The sequence below is a fragment of the Leptopilina boulardi genome, unplaced genomic scaffold (genome assembly GCF_019393585.1).
Source record: "Leptopilina boulardi isolate dan_hultmark-lab unplaced genomic scaffold, ZJU_Lbou_2.1 LbouV2_69, whole genome shotgun sequence".
In the NCBI taxonomy this organism is placed as follows: Eukaryota; Metazoa; Arthropoda; class Insecta; order Hymenoptera; family Figitidae; genus Leptopilina; species Leptopilina boulardi.
The window spans coordinates 65,680-82,256 of NW_026138015.1; the positions used below are offsets into that span (position 1 = coordinate 65,680).

Consider the following 16,577-nt stretch of genomic DNA (forward strand, 5'->3'; position numbering starts at 1 on the left):
TTTTTTTGAAGAAATCATTTGTTTCAAAGCTATATTGGAAAAACTGAAAAATACCTGATTTTAGCTAAAATCCCGAAAAAAATGGGTTTTTTGCGGAAGCTATAGCTACAGGGTTCATTTTTTATCAAATTTCTCAGAATTTTATAAACATTTTCTTTTTTTGTAATAACTATTTTTATACTAAAATGTCATGGAAGGCGGCAATTTGAAAAAAACTGATTTTTTGCACCTATTACTTAAAAATTTATAGGTTCCGGTAGGAGTTTGAAGTACTAAATTTAGGTACTTTATTTTTACCCCAAAATTAAGGGTTTAAGTAAAAAAATTAAGGTCCTGAGTTAAAACATGATACGCCTTGTTTTTCGACTAATTTGACTGGACTACTACTAGAATTAACTTATACACAATTTTTGTTTCCCTTTCTGATGTGATCAGGCAGTAAAAAAAACCTCCAGAGAGCCAATGAAAAATATACTTTTAGTTGGAATAAAGATTTTTTCCAGATAACTACAAAAAAATATTTTTACTTTCTTTCTTGACTTTAATTAACTAAAAGACAATTTTTCTCACACTTTCTGAGATGGAAAGAAAATACAAAAACCTCTAGAGAACATAATTTTGTATGTTCTAAAGTGATCTTATTGCTGAATATGTGCTCTGTAATATTGAAATTACTATTAAAGGTACAAAAATTAGATTTGCTTTTTTTAAAAAAGAAGAAAGTAATAAAATAAACAACCATTTCAAACCGTTCCACCATCAAAAGACGATCACAGCTGAGCAGTTTTTAAGGTAATTTTTTTATATAAAAAATAAATGATTTTTGTAATGTTACACATTATTTCGAAAGGAAATTTAACGACCTTTCAATTGGTCTTAAGATTTTTTTTCATTTCTCAAAATTTTATAAAGTAATTCCGTTTCGAAATATCAAACTCTTGATATATCAGAATACTCCCACTTAAATTTTCTTGTAACTTACACGAAAATAAAAAATATGTGTTTTTGAAAAATTTGACACGAAGTATGAAGCTGAATCCTAACCGATACAACTCAGCAAACACGTTCTATAATTGTTCTATTAAAATTAAAGAACATTGTTCTAGATCAATTGTGCCATCAATAACATGTAGCAGTTATAGAACCAAATGGTTCAGCAAACACGTTCTATAATTGTTCTATTAAAATTAAAGAACATTGTTCTAGATCAATTGTGCCATCAATAACATGTAGCAGTTATAGAACCAAATGGTAACCGTGTTCTAGAACAATGTTCCTAATATGTTACATAACTGTTCTATTTTTTTGGTCCAAAACTGTTCTTAGATATAAGTTCCACAATTGTTATAGAACATTTAAGTCACAAATGTTCTGGAAATTTTGTACTTTTTTGTTCTCGAATAATTGTGATATAACAATATTATGTCACCTTTCTAGAACAATATTCTCTTTTTGTTATAGAATAAATCCGGAAATTTATTCTTAAATTATTCTGTAACAAATGTTCCATAAGAGTTCTAAAACATAAATGTCACAAATGTTCTAGATATGTTGGTCGAGAGCTCGATTCTCGGGAGGTCAACCGGTTAAAAAATTTCGAGAATGTGTTAGGATTACTAATTTTTTTATTTTATTAACATTATCAACAACAATTTAAGACAAAATATGACACTCTCTTAATTTATTATATTAATTTTAACTGTATTTTTTTGTAACAAAGTTTTATATTACTGTTTCTAAACAATGAAATTCGTCTTTAATGAAGGTTGTATTCAACTTTATGCTTCGTGTCAAAAATTTTTCCACAACACATATTTTGAATATATGATATCCAAAAAACCATTAGAACCGTTTTTTCATTTATTAAAATAGACGTTTTCTTTTGTTTCTTTGTTATTATCAACCTAAATTTTTAAAATTGACTTAATAACTGTGTGACAGTTTCAGCATTATTTCTTTTTTGCAAAAAGAATCTTAATTTTTTACAAAAAATTCTTTTTTAAAATTTTTTCAATTAGAAATTAAATTACCTCATCGTAATCACGTAATTGACTAGGACTGAGCCAGTGTCTCTCGAGAATCATTCCTGGCGCAACAGTTTCGAGTGATGATTCAATAGCGTCAATTATTATATTGATAAGAGAAAAACATTTGGCTCCTGAACCTCTTGGTCCTCTTACTCGAACCTCAATATATCCTTGATCCTCTTCCTCTAAGGTGATCATACTCTCACACGGTCCAATGCACATTTTCGAACCTCGCCACCATTGATATAAATCCGATTCATTTGGATCCAATGACTGTGCTATTTTTCTTAACTGGACCTTAAATCAACCAAATTACCTGACTAATTAAATTACCGTCAACCGGGGCTATTTTACTTATGCAGGGGCTATTATACTCAGCGCCAGTTTTTAATAAATAAAATATTTATATTGAAGTATTTAAACTTGACGCTTGGTAAAAAAAATGTTTGATAATTTTATTATATAGGCCGCTTAATGTTGTTACTTAATTTTTGACAGAACAACAGTGGTACAAAATGATAAAATTTGGTTCAAATTAACTTTTAGACCACAATTATGAACCAAATTCAAAAATTCTAGTTTCTTCTAACTCAGAACTAAATTTTGAACCGATTTGTGAGAATCGATTTTTCAATTTTTGTTTTATAAATTTTCAATGTTAATGCAAACTGTGAAAAAATTAATATTTTTTAATCTTTTTGGTCTATTTTGCCTTCAAATTTTTTTTTGTACTTAATATTACATGCATTTAGTGTCTAAGGACAGGCAAATAGTAAAAAAAGTTTTACACTGAAAAAATGTTATAAACAAATTATATAATAATTGCAGTTTAAAGACTGTTTGTGGTAAAAAAAAAAATTTTCGAGTAAATTTACTTTTGATTAGGGTAAATGCACTAATTGCGGCACGATTCGAGACAAAACAGTCAAATTAAAACTAATACCGTAATTTTCTATTACGGCGCGTTTGTATCAGTTTGGATGTATCGATTTCGGCGACCAAAATTACGAGTATTTTGTAGATACTTTGCCCGCCAAAATTGGAGCCAATAAAAATATTAAAAATGTTTCAATTACGGCGAGAGTAAAAATTTGATCTCAAATAATTAAATTAATAATTGTTTAAATGTGCATATTTGTAAGTAATTGTATCAAAAAAAGATTAAAATAATTTTTTTTAATCATTTTGCAACAGTTATATTAAATATAATAGTAATAATAGTTCTTTCTTATGAACGCGCCGTAATTGGTACACGTAGCCTATTGCGATTGAACTTTTTTTTTATTAAGAAGTTGTTCTGCGATAAAATTTCTTATTTTTTTAAAACAATTTTTATAAGCAAATACACTTTACAGTTATTTTTAATTACAAATTAATTGAAGTTTTTTTCACATTTTTTTGCAATTAATTTTTATCATTTTTATTAACAAATTTTACAAACATTCACACTTTACAATTATTTATGGGCAGAAAAAATTGTTTTTTTTAATTTAGTTTAGTTTTTTGTGCTTAAATTTCCTTTTCATTAAACAATTGTTTTGCGATAAAAGTCCTCAAAAATCCTCACTTCAAAAATTTATATAAACTAATACAATGTTTAGAAATTTTTGGCCAGAAATTAATCGAATTTTTATTCTGTTCAGAATGGAATTCTAAGTTAGAGAAAACAAGAATTTCCGAATTTGGTTCATAATTGTGGTCTAAAATTTAATTTCTGATAAAATATTAAATTAAAATATTATATATATTCCAAAAGAAAAATAAGGAGAGATAACAACAATAGAATCGACTGGAAGTCGTCATAATAAACCATTTATGACACCCTATTGTATTAATTGTCCTTCTATACTTGAATATTGAAATTATAATAGTAATATTACTTGAAGTATTTGTTTATGTTTCGTTACGTCCTGTCGCCACCAGAGGGCAGAAGCATGCAGGGAACACATTTTTGTGGAGAAATATTAAATTAAAACATTAAATTTTCGACTTTAAATAAATAGAAAAAAGAATTTTCGAATTTCATAATTGTGGTCCAGAAGTTAATTTTTGTTAAAATCTTATATTAAAATATTGAATATTTAAAAGAAAAATAAGGAGAAAAGGGGACATAACAACAATAGAGTCGACTGGAAATTTAGTCATAATAAACCATTTATGACACCCTATTGTATTAACTGTCCTTCTATACCTGAATATTGAAATAATATAGTAATATTACTTGAATTTTTATCGTTACTTCCTGCCGCCGTCAGATGGCAGAAGCATGCAGGGAGCACAAAGTCGCAGCTATTTAAAAAAAACTTTTTTCAAAAATAAACTAAAGAATTATCAATTGAATAAAATATTTAAAATAAAATATCTATTATTATTTTAAAAAATAAAAACAGTAAATCCATATATTGTTAAAAAAAAAATTTTCAATTTTTTCATTTTTGAAAAATATTTAAAGAACATATTTTTAAATCAATTCATACTATTAATTTATACACAATACAAATCAATGACCAGGAATGTAAATCAATTATATGTTCTATCATTTAGCTATTTAAATTTTTTTAATTCAATTATTTTTTTGAGTAAATTTGCTTTAAATTTTTCGGCGTAAATTTCCATTTTATTAATGAATTGTTTTGAAATAAATTTTTTTATATTTTGTAAACAATTTGTACAAACAAATACATTGTTCGGAATTTAATTCCGAGTTAGAGGAAACAAGACTTTTCAAATTTGGTTCATAATTGTGGTCTAAAATTTAATTTGTGATAAAATATTAAATTAAAATATTGAATATTCAAAAGAAAAATAAGGAGAGATAACAACAATAGAATCGACTGGAAGTCTAGTCATAATAAACCATTTATGACACTCTATTGTATTAATTGTCCTTCTATACCTGAATATTGAAATTATAATAGTAATATTAATTAAAGTATTTGTTTATGTTTCGTTGCGTCCTGTCTTGCCGTCAGATGGCAGAAGCATGCAGGGAGGACAAAGTCGCAGCTATTTAAAAAAAACTTTTTTCGAAAAAAAGTAAGAATTATCAATTGAATAAAAGATTTAAAATAAAATATCTACAGGGTGGAGATAATTTTTATAATTAAAAATTCCCGGTTTTTCCCCGGTCTATTTTTTTTCCCGGTCAAAATTTTGTAAATAATTTAATTTTTTCACACAAAAAATGACCATTTTTCTAAAAAATTCATAACTTTTTTATTTTTTAAAATATTAATTTTTCTAATAAATTTTAATAATGCACTACTACAAAAAAAATAATTAGATAATTATTTTAAAAATACATTTTTCTGAGAAATTAATGCAATAAGATGTAATAAACGATATAAATTTTTAGAATATCTGAAAAATTCCCGGTTTAATTATTAATTTCCTGGTTTTCCAGATCACATTTTAAATTCCTGGTCATATTGACTCCCTTATCTATTATTATTTTTTCAAATTAAAAATAAAATATCCAAATTGTCTTAAAAAATTTTTCATTTTAAAAAAATATTTAAAGAACATTATTGAATCAATTTATACTATTAATTTATTCATAATACAAATCAATGGTCTAAAAATGTAAATTAATTAGATGTTCTATGATTTAGCTATTTAAATTTTTTTAATCCAATTTTTTTTTTTTTGAATAAATTTGCTTTAGATTTTTCAGCGTAAATTTTCTTTTCATTAATCAGTTGTTTTGAAATAAAATTTTTTTTATTTTGTAAACAGTTTATATAAATAATTACAATGTACCGTATTTTTTGTCATAAATTAATCGAATTTTTATTCTGTTCAAGATTGAATTCTAAATTAGAGGAAACAAGAAATTATTTTCGAATTTGGTTTATAATTGTGGTCTAAAAGTTAATTTGTGATAAAATATGAAATTAAAATATTAAATATTCAAAAGAAAAATAAGAAGAGATAACAACAATAGAGCCGACTGGAAGTCTAGTCATAATAAACCATTTATGACACCTTATTGTATTAATTGTCCTTCTATACCTGAATATTGAAATTATAACAGTAATTTTACTTAAAGTATTTGTTTATGTTTCGTTACGTCCTGTCGCCGTCAGGTGGCAGAAGCATGCAGGGAGCACAAAGTCGCAGCTATTTAAAAAAACTTTTTTTAAAAATAAACTAAATAATTATCAATTGAAAAAAGATTTTAAATAAAATATGTATATTATTTCTTTCATTTTAAAAAAATATTTAAAGAACATTTTTAAATCAATTTATGCTATTAATTTATTTAAAATACAAATCTATGGTATAAAAAAGTAAATTAATTAGATATTCTATCATTTAGCTATTTAAATTTTTTTAATTCAATTTTTTTTCTAATAAATTTGCTTTAGATATTTGTGCGAAAATTTCCACTTTATTAATTAATTGTTCAAAATTTAATTCTAAATTAGAGGAAACAAGAATTTTCAAATTTAGTTCATAATACTGGTCTTAAAAATTAATTTTTGATAAAATATTAAATATTCAAAAGAAAATGTAAGGAGAGATAACAACAATAGAATCGACTGGAAGTCTAGTCATAATAAACCATTTATGGTGTTATTGTATTAATTGTCCTTCAATACCTGAATATTGAAATTATAATAGTAATATTAATTAAAGTATTTGTTTACGTTTCGTTACGTCCTGTCTTGCCGTCAGATGGCAGAAGCATGCAGGGAGGACAAAAGTTATTATTTTTTCATCTAAATAATAATAATTTGAAATAAAATAACTACAATTAATAATATATTCTTTGATATTTAATTCAAAGATTTTTTTTAAAAGGAAAATGCTTTTAGATAATTGAATTTTCGAAGAATATTATAAAAATCATTTTAAAAAATTAAAATTTTTGCACATAATTAAATTTCAAGTGATTTTGAAATAAAAATTTTTGGTAATTTTATTTGCTAATTTTTTAAAAATTATATACAATTGAAGAGCTCCACGGAATAACGATCTATGGCACAATTGAAAAGCTTGGTTATGAGCTTTCAAAAAATATAAAAATTTTATAAATTAATAGCTGTAACCGAATTATTCTAACTAATAGAATTAATAATAGTTACCAAAAGTGTAATAAATAACAATTTACATATACATACTTATTACAAATTTCATGAAAATTTACGTTTTTTAAAAGCTCATAACCAAACTTTTCAATTGTGCCATAGATTGTTATTCCGTGGAGCTTTTCAATTATTAAATTTCATAAAAATTTTTATTGAAAAACAGTTTAAGATAATTGCATTTGTGAAGAATTTCATTAAAATTATTAAAAATAATTTTTTTAGTAAAGAATTTTAGTGAAAAATTTGTTAAATAATTAAAATAAAGGACATCTCATAAAATTATTTATTTTTAAAAAATAAAAAAATTTTGTACGATTGTAAATAATTTTTCTTCAATTTTTCATTACGGAATGTGATTATAGTTTTAAAAGGTAGAAAAAAATGTACATTTTTACATAACGTAAAATTTGAATAGGTAATTGAAATTTTAATAATTTTGATTTAGTTCTGAATTAGAGGAAACAAGAATTTTCGAATTTGCTTCATAATTGTGGTCTAAAAGTTAATTTGTGATAAAATATTAAATTAAAATATTGAATATTCAAAAGAAAAATAAGGAGAGATAACAACAATAGAGTCGACAGAAAGTCTAGTCATAATAAACCATTTATGACACTTTATTGTATCAGTTGTCCTTCTATACCTGAATATTGAAATTAAATAAAAATATTACTTGAAGTACATATTTGTTTATGATTCGTTACGTCCTGCCACCGTCAGATGGCAGAAGCATACAGAGAGCACAAAGTCGCTGCTATTTAAAAAAAAATTTTTCAAATATAAACTAAAGAATTATCAATTGAATAAATGATTGTAAATAAAATAATATTGTTTTTTTAAGTATAATAATAGCCCCTGATGACGGTAATTAATTCTTATTTATCAATACTGTTATTTAAAAAAAATTGTATGTGAACAAATTTTTATTCAACAGAAATTCTACTTATCTGAATGTTTAAGTGAAAGAATTCCTATTTAACCGAGACTCCATTTGGCCGAATTGTCTTTTGATATAACTGTTAAACCGTGAAATTCCTATTTGATAGAACTTTCACATATTTGATCATACACCAGACCGAAAAATTTCAGCGATAGTTTTCAAATCGAACAATCACAATTTTCTTGATAATTTTTTATTGGTGTATTTTAAAGCTCCCACTGAAATGTTACGTAAAAGTTCTATATAAAATGAAAATTCGACGTTTTAACAATTCTAAAAAATAATTAAATATTCAGAAGTTGTATTATTTGAAAAATTTGATGCATTAGAAAATCTGTTATACTATAGTTTAATTAAATAAAAATTCTATAAAATCAGAACTTAGTTAAATAGAAATTCTTTGATATGAAAATTTGGCTTACTATTAACTCGACTTTATAACTTTGTGCTAAATAAAAATTCGATAATTTTTCATTTGAAATCACAAAAATTTCAACAGGTCTAATGTAGGGAATATTGATGCTTTCCAATTAGTGTGTAATTCATCCAAAAACAGTTTATTGTTATTAAAATTGAACGAATTTTTGTGTAAATTATTCGAATAATTACTCAAATGTAACAAAGAATTGTTACTTTACCTGTAAATGTGGAAAAATAGGTGAAAGATGATAAAGTCGAGCTTCTCCTGGACAAAGACGAAGTCCAGCGTGCGGTAGGAGTGCCGAGCAAGATTTCCAAGGTTCCCATAAACCTGGTAACCTCTCAATGAGATTTAAGCATGGAAGTTCGTATTCCAATTCATTGTCTTCGACTTCACACTATCAAAAATCAAACATTACAAATTTTATTATTTTTTTTATAATCCTTTCATTAAAATTTTCCATAACTATTTTTAAAAAGGAAAAAAATAATTGTTACTCACAGAAATGCAAAGATTAATGGCTTGCAAAATATTGAGAGCTTGATTAGCGGGACAAGGACATCTTGCTTGAAAATCTTCAATTGCATAAACTCCAGTTGTTCGTCCACCGAGTCGACCACGTTGATCAGGATTCAATTGCCATCCAATAACATCACGCCAAAGCCATTCGGGATTAAGAACAAGTAAATCGCCCGGTAGTAATGAGCATTCACCTAAAGCCTGAAATATAAAAATTATTTCACTTTTTTCATATTTCTTTTTAACATTCTCATCATAATGAGAAGGTATTTTTTATTTACACTATTAATTAATTATTTATACAGAGTTGCCTCAATTTTGACTTTCTTAAACTTTCAATTATTAAACGAGGTTATATTTTTTTTGAATTATTTGGGTCCTAACAACATACAGGAAAATCAAAAAAATAAAATTTTAATTTTTGACCATTTTAGAAATTAGTTTTAAAAAAATTAATATTTTGACCACCTTATATGTTTTTAGGTCCCAAATTATGCAAAAAAAAAATATAACCTTGTTTAATAATTTAAATTTACGTGGTTTAAAATTAGGGGTGGTGCTTACATATACCTAAGAGTGTTGAACGGTCTCTGAAATTCTTTGGCCAGAAGTGACTTTTAATTATCGCCCTATATAAAAACAACACTGAACGTGAAAATAATAAACATTGATTTTAAAATACTTTTTTCTCGAAACATGGACAAATTGTGTGAATCCATAAAAAATTTGGACCAAATTTTTGCTAAACAAAAAGTAAGAAAATAATATAATGACAGCTTCATTACACCTTGCCGCCGTCAGATGGCAGAAGCATGCAGGAAGCAACTGATATTGTATAACTTTACTACTTTTCGTTTTTCAATTGCGTTTTTGTATGGTTTCGCACAATCTTTTGGATTTAGGAAATTTATAACATAAGGATCATTGGCGTTTTGGCCAATTTTGTAAAAAAAATGTCCGTGTTTCGAGAAAACAATATTTTAAAATCAATGTTTATCATTTTCATCTTCAGTGCCGTTTTCAAAGGGCGATAATTTATTTATTTGTAGAAAAGTTATATTATACATTTTTTTTTAATTTCATTGTATATTATTAAAAAAAAAAAAACTTTGATTACAGCACTTCAAGATATTAATTATTTTCAAATATCGAAATGAAATTTTTACAAAAAACTTTTAAAAAATATTGCCAAATTTATTTGTAATTAGTCAAATTATTAATGTTGGTTAATAATTTATTTTTATTTCATTATTTTTTTGTATATTTTGTTTATGTTTATTTTTTTTTATATTGTCTGCTTTAGTTTATATTTTTATTAAAATTTTTTTTTCGTACTTTTTTAAAATTTTGCTATTTTTAATTTTTTATTTGCAAAAATTTTTATTATAAAACCATTTCTCTGCAAATTTCATTGTTTTTATTATCAACTTACTTGTAATTGTTGTGCCAAATGTTTGCAATGCTCCAAAGAAACGAGGGGATTAACTTTTCGAACATCCGTTAAAAATTCTGACAAATTATACATTATTGGCGGTTCCTCAAGTGATTGTACATGAGTCCTCCATGCTTCAGCAAGACCTGTCCACACCATTGCACCCTAAAATGAAAAAATCCATAAGAACACAAATAATTCAAACACTACATCAATGAACGCAATAAATTTTGATATTAAATTTTTTCAAGACCAACTTCGTCCAAGTATTTGAATAGCTTCTTATTTGCCTCTCAATTTTTTTTTTTTTTTTATTTATTTTTGTAAAAAAAATTGTTTTTGATAAATATATTCTATTTTATTACTATCTTGTATTAATATATTTATATTTATTATTACTTTTATTACTTTTTTTTATTATTCTTTATTTTTTTATTATTATTAATATTCTTATTATAAATAAACTTGAAAGCCATCATCAACGTGAACGAAGCAAAGGAACTTGAAAAGAAACTTTATTTTTTGATTAATAAAGTGCAATTAACAAGTGTATTGGGAAAAAATATATGTAATAATAAAACATCTACTATATATATATATCATAAAAAATATCACAACACCGATATTCATTTTATAAACGAAAGAAAATGATAAATGGATCGACCTGTTTGTCAAGATTCGCCAGAGGCACGTACTTGGCCGCTGCGCGCAGTGTGTCATGATGAAGAAAACTTTCTGCAACGTCCGGTCCATCCTATATCATGCGTTGCATGCATTAAAGCTGTTGTCAGTAAAAAAATAGTTTTTTTTTTTTTTGTTTTGCGACCAACCAATTAAGAACCAAAAAAAATTTTATTTCAAAAACAGAAAAGAAATAAAAAATTATATTTTTTTTCCTTTTATTACATGATACATTCCACCAAGTGTTGGCTGACGGAGTTTTTTTTTCTCTATTTGTTTATTTTTTTTTTTTTTGTTGACATTATTAAATTAATAATAATTAAATTAGTAAAACAAATTGAATTTGTATATATAATAAATTTTGAGATTCTGTTATTTTTTTTTTAAGCCCACAAAAAATAACCATGCGTCGGGATCAACGACACAGGATACGTAATTTAAAAAAACATGCCACTTTTTGTTTGCATATATATAGAGAGAATAAATTTTAATTTATATAGAAAAATTTTCAAGAAATCCACTATTTTCAAAATTACGCTGTTTGTCGAATTTCTCAAATGTTTTACGTTTAAAGAAAACGATAATTTATAAATATTTTTTTTTATATATTGAAAAATAATTATATTAACTTATATTTTTTATATTTATTTTATTTACATTACGTACTATAAATAAATGGTAAAATTCTAACTTTTTTATTAGTAATTATTAATAACATAAATAATAATAATATTATTATATTAATAATTATTAATTAATTATTAATAATCCCGTGTGGAAAAGTGATGTGGGCCCCCAGCGGGGGCCCTTATGGATCGCCCTCATGCCATGAGGGGCGCATATGGATGATCCATAGGGGCCCCTCATGGAAACGACATGCTCATCGATGAGGGCGCCCGCATGGGCGATCCATGAGGGTGCCCCTACGGGCGCCCTTATGGGCCCTCACGTTTGCCCTCATCTTGCCCTCAAGTTTGCCATAATGTTTTTTAATCAATAATATTAATAATAAAAGTTAATTGATAATAAATAAGCTTAAGTTATGAATAAATAACATATTTATTTAATAATTATTCAATTTTAAATTAAATTCTTACTCAAATTGAATTTATTAATTAACGTTCTAATTAATTAACTGTCGGATATAATTAAAAGTAATAATAAATTAATTAATTAAAAAATTAAAAAATATGTAATTTATGCATACTATTAACCGATATTTTCATTTTTCAATTAATTCATACATAGAATTAATGATTAAACGCAAACCTGAGAAATAAATAAATCTAACGCATGGGGGGAATCGAACCTACGACCTACGGACTATGAGTCTAACGCTTTACCAACTACGCTACGCACGCTACTTCAAAACGAATGCTAACTTCTTGATGCTATTTAAACTTGAAAAATACCTAACAAAGAAAAGTGCTTAACATCATTTAGTTAAAGTTAAGATATTAAATTATATTTTCCAATCAAATGCAATTTATAAAATATAATTAATTATATGCTTTATGATTATTATCATGAATCATCTCAGGCGAATTTTCAAAAAAGTGTAAATATATTTTTATTAAAAACGCGTTTTTCGTTGTTTTGAATCATTGGAAACATTCATTTTTTGTTGATAAAAAAATATTTGATTTTTGGACTTAGAAAATTTTGCTAATCGATCATGAGGGCGATCCATGCGGGCCCCTACGGTGGCCCTCATCTATTTTGCCATAAGTGTGAGTGTTATTTTCAAAAAAGTGTAAATATATTTTTATTAAAAACGCGTTTTTCGTGGTTCTGAATCATTATAAACATTAATTTTTTGGTGATAAAAAAATATTTGAATTTTGGACTTAGAAAATTTTGCTAATCGATCATGAGGGCGATCCATGCGGGGCCCCTACGGTGCCCCTCATGGATTCGCCATAAGTGTGAGTGTTATTTTCAAAAAAAGTGAAAATATATTTTAATTAAAAACGCGTTTTTCATTGTTGTGAATCATTATAAACATTAATTTTTTGGTGATAAAAAAATATTTGATTTTTGGACTTAGAAAATTTTGCTAATCGATCATGAGGGCGATCCATGCGGGGCCCCTACGGTGCCCCTCATGGATTCGGCATATGGATCAGCCCTCATGGGCCCCCGCCGGGGGCCCCGAACTCTTGAGGGCAAGATCGTGGCTTTTTCCACACGGGATATTACTAAATAAATTATTATTTATTCTGTCATGTTCTTAGATACATCGAAATGAAATTCGAGAAATTTTTTTTCTCGCTTTTAAATCTAGATTTTTATTTTGAGCAAATATTTGAAAAAAAAAAATTATTTTCAACATAAATTTTTGAATAATTTAAAATTTAATGTAAGAAATAAATTTTATATAATTCTTACAAATTAAAAAGTTAATATTTTTAAATTTTTTATAAAAGTTTTTGCAAGTACTTTTTTTAAATTCAACAAATTTAAAAATTAATTTACAAAAAAAACTTGCGGATAATATTTATATATGACGTGAAATCATAACAATCATATAACCATAAGAAGATTAATAAATATAATTTAATATTGAATTTAACAATAATTAATTTTAGAAAAATTAAATTTCTCAAAATAATTTAATTTAAATAAAAAAAATTTTAAAACAATTTTTATTACAAATAATTAAATTTGCACAGAAATAAATTTTAAAAATATAATTTTTCAGATTTTTTTTTATTTTAAATTCATGTTTAAAAAAAATTATGTTATTCAATATTATTTGTTCATAATAAAATATGAAAGAAGACAAAACAGCGAATTTTTTTCGTAATAATGAATCATTCGACATTTATAATATAGAATTGAACAAAAAAATGATACATTATTTATTTCCCAAATATTATCAAATTAATAAATTACAAAAAAAAGAACATTGTGCTGATTTAAAATACTGCGTGATTTGATTACTGAACTTTTAAATCTTGAATATAAAGAACGGAAATCAAAGCATGCTATGATACCGTGCATCTGCCAACATACCTTTGGGTGGATTCACAATGGGTCAAAAAGAAAAGAAAAAAAAAAGAGAAAAAAAATTAAAAAATTAAATCATTAAGTGTGGAGAATATAGAGAATATACAAAATGATGGCACAAAAAAGGTTACAGCAACAAAATATTCGATACCAAAAAATTGAGGTTTTAATAAAGTGCTGTAATTACTATTTTAATCATTTTTTTCTTTTTTTTTTTTACTTTATGAGATATTATTTAATTATTATTTTTTTTTTCAATATTTATATATATGTAGTATATTTATGAAACTATAGTTACCAAGAATTTCAGCTCGTTTCAATGATCTCACCTCAAAAAATTCAGTTCTCGCATTATGTAAATAAGTTCTAAGAATTTTTAAGCCAGGACTTGATGGATTTGTTGCATCTAAAACAACCATTAATGGTTCTTCTCCTAAAATTGGCGTAAATTCTTTTAAGCAAGGCAACAATGGTCCAAGAAGATTGACTCCATTTGAATTTGACGTTAACGCCTCTGGCGCATATGTTCCAATTAAAATAACTTTAACTTCTCCACATTTTCCTGCAAATCCTTTATGAAAAAAAAAACAAATTATTAATATCTCTTTTAATATTTATCATTCTTGAAAAAAAAAAAATAAAAGTTACGAACGGTCTTTGAAATTCTTTGGCAAAGAGGGACCTTTAATTATCGCCTTATAATATGGTACTGAACGTGAATGATTATGAACAAAAAATTTTTCCAATTAACTTTATCATTTATATAAACAAATATTATAAACAAATTTAATTTAAGGCTATTTGTGGGTAAAAAATTTGTGTTTTTTTTTAATAAATTTGATTGAAATTTTTGCGCGTAACTTTTCTTTTTATTAAACAATTGTTTTGCGATATTTCTCATATTTTTAAACAATTTATATATATGAACAGCAATTTTTTGTCATAAATTAATTGAATTTTTAATATATTCAAAATTGAATTCTAAATTAGAGGAAACAAGAATTTATTTTCGAATTTGGTTTATAATTGTGGTCTAAAAGTTAATTTGTGATAAAATATTAAATTAAAATATTAAATATTCAAAAGAAAAATAAGAAGAGATAACAACAATAGAGCCGACTGGAAGTCTAGTCATAATAAACCATTTATGATACCCTATTGTATTAATTGTCCTTCAATACCTGAATATTGAAATTAAATAAAAATTTTACTTCAAATATTTGTTTATGTTTCGTTATGTCCTACCGCCGTCAGGTGGCAGAAGCATGCAGGAAGATTGAAAAACTTTTTTCGAAAATAAACTAATAAATTATCAATTGAGTAAAAGATTTTAAATAAAATATCTATTATTATTTTTTCAAATTAAAAATAAAATATCCAAATATTCTTTAAAAAATTGTCACTTTTTTTCATTTTTAAGAAATATTTAAATAACATTTTTAAAACCTTTTATACTATTAATTTATTCATAATTCAAATCAATGGTTTAAAAAAGTAAATTAATTAAATGTTTTATCATTTAGATATTAAAAATGTTTTAATTCAATTATTTTTTTGAGTAAATTTGCTTTAAAGGCTACGTAAATTTCCTTTTAATTAATAAATTTATTTCAAATAAATTTTTTTTAAATTTTGTAAACAATTTTTATCGAGTTTTTATAAATAATTACAATGTACCGTATTTTTTGTCATAAATAAATCAATTTTTATTCTGTTCAAAATTTAATTTTAAATTAGAGGAAACAAGAATTTATTTTCGAATTTGGTTTATTTGAACCAAACAAATAATGTTTCGTAAAAAATAAAATATTTAAGTGAAATACATAAACTAACTGGGGACGTATAAATATTTTTAGCATTTAATTTAAAAGAATATTTACGGTGTCAAATCTTAAATTATTAAATTTTTATTTAGTAAAATTATATAAAGCAGATTTTCTAGTAAATTGAATTTAAAAATTATACAATAATTTTAATTTAACGGAATTTATGTCAAGAAAAATTGTATAATGAACAATTTTTTTAACAGAATTGTTATTTTAGTAAATTTCGATTTATCAAATTATTTACTTAACAGAATTGTCATTCAATAAATCCACAATCAACAGAATTTCTATTTAACAAAATTCTAAATTAACAAAGTTTTTATTAAAGAAAATTTTAATTCCAACTAATTCTTATTTAACAGAATTCACATTTAAGAAAAATTCTACTTAGTTCTTTTGTTGTCAATTTTTACAGACATAAATTTCGTTAAATTGAAATTATATATTAATTTAAAATTTTTAAAAAGTATTTAAAAAAATGCTTTATAAAAATTCTGCTAAATAGAAATTCTTTTAACTCGAATTTTAGTTAAATGTAAATTGAAAATTTTGCATAATATAAAATCCACTTTATACAATTTTGCTAAATAGAAATACGATAATTTAATATTCGACGCCGTAAAAATTTTTAT

At 24.6% G+C, this 16,577-nt stretch overlaps 2 protein-coding genes across 9 annotated transcripts in view; one reads left to right on the forward strand and one right to left on the reverse strand.

The window, feature by feature from the left end:
• The window catches only part of LOC127290446 (uncharacterized), a 55,066-nt gene that overhangs the window by 37,295 nt on the left and 1,194 nt on the right, over nucleotides 1-16,577 (forward strand). The window lies entirely within an intron of this gene.
• Nucleotides 1-16,577, reverse strand: part of LOC127290449 (death-associated protein kinase 1-like) — a 37,458-nt gene that overhangs the window by 7,082 nt on the left and 13,799 nt on the right. For 5 of the 6 annotated variants that reach the window (XM_051319010.1, XM_051319011.1, XM_051319013.1 and 2 more), the window contains 6 exons: nucleotides 14,449-14,690; nucleotides 11,094-11,183; nucleotides 10,430-10,594; nucleotides 8,980-9,198; nucleotides 8,696-8,875; nucleotides 2,031-2,324 (listed from right to left, as the gene is read on the reverse strand). In XM_051319010.1, the coding sequence (XP_051174967.1) occupies nucleotides 2,031-2,324; nucleotides 8,696-8,875; nucleotides 8,980-9,198; nucleotides 10,430-10,594; nucleotides 11,094-11,183; nucleotides 14,449-14,690 (1,190 nt within the window). The remainder of the gene's footprint in view (nucleotides 1-2,030; nucleotides 2,325-8,695; nucleotides 8,876-8,979; nucleotides 9,199-10,429; nucleotides 10,595-11,093; nucleotides 11,184-14,448; nucleotides 14,691-16,577) is intronic. The other variant, XM_051319015.1, reaches the window with a different exon arrangement.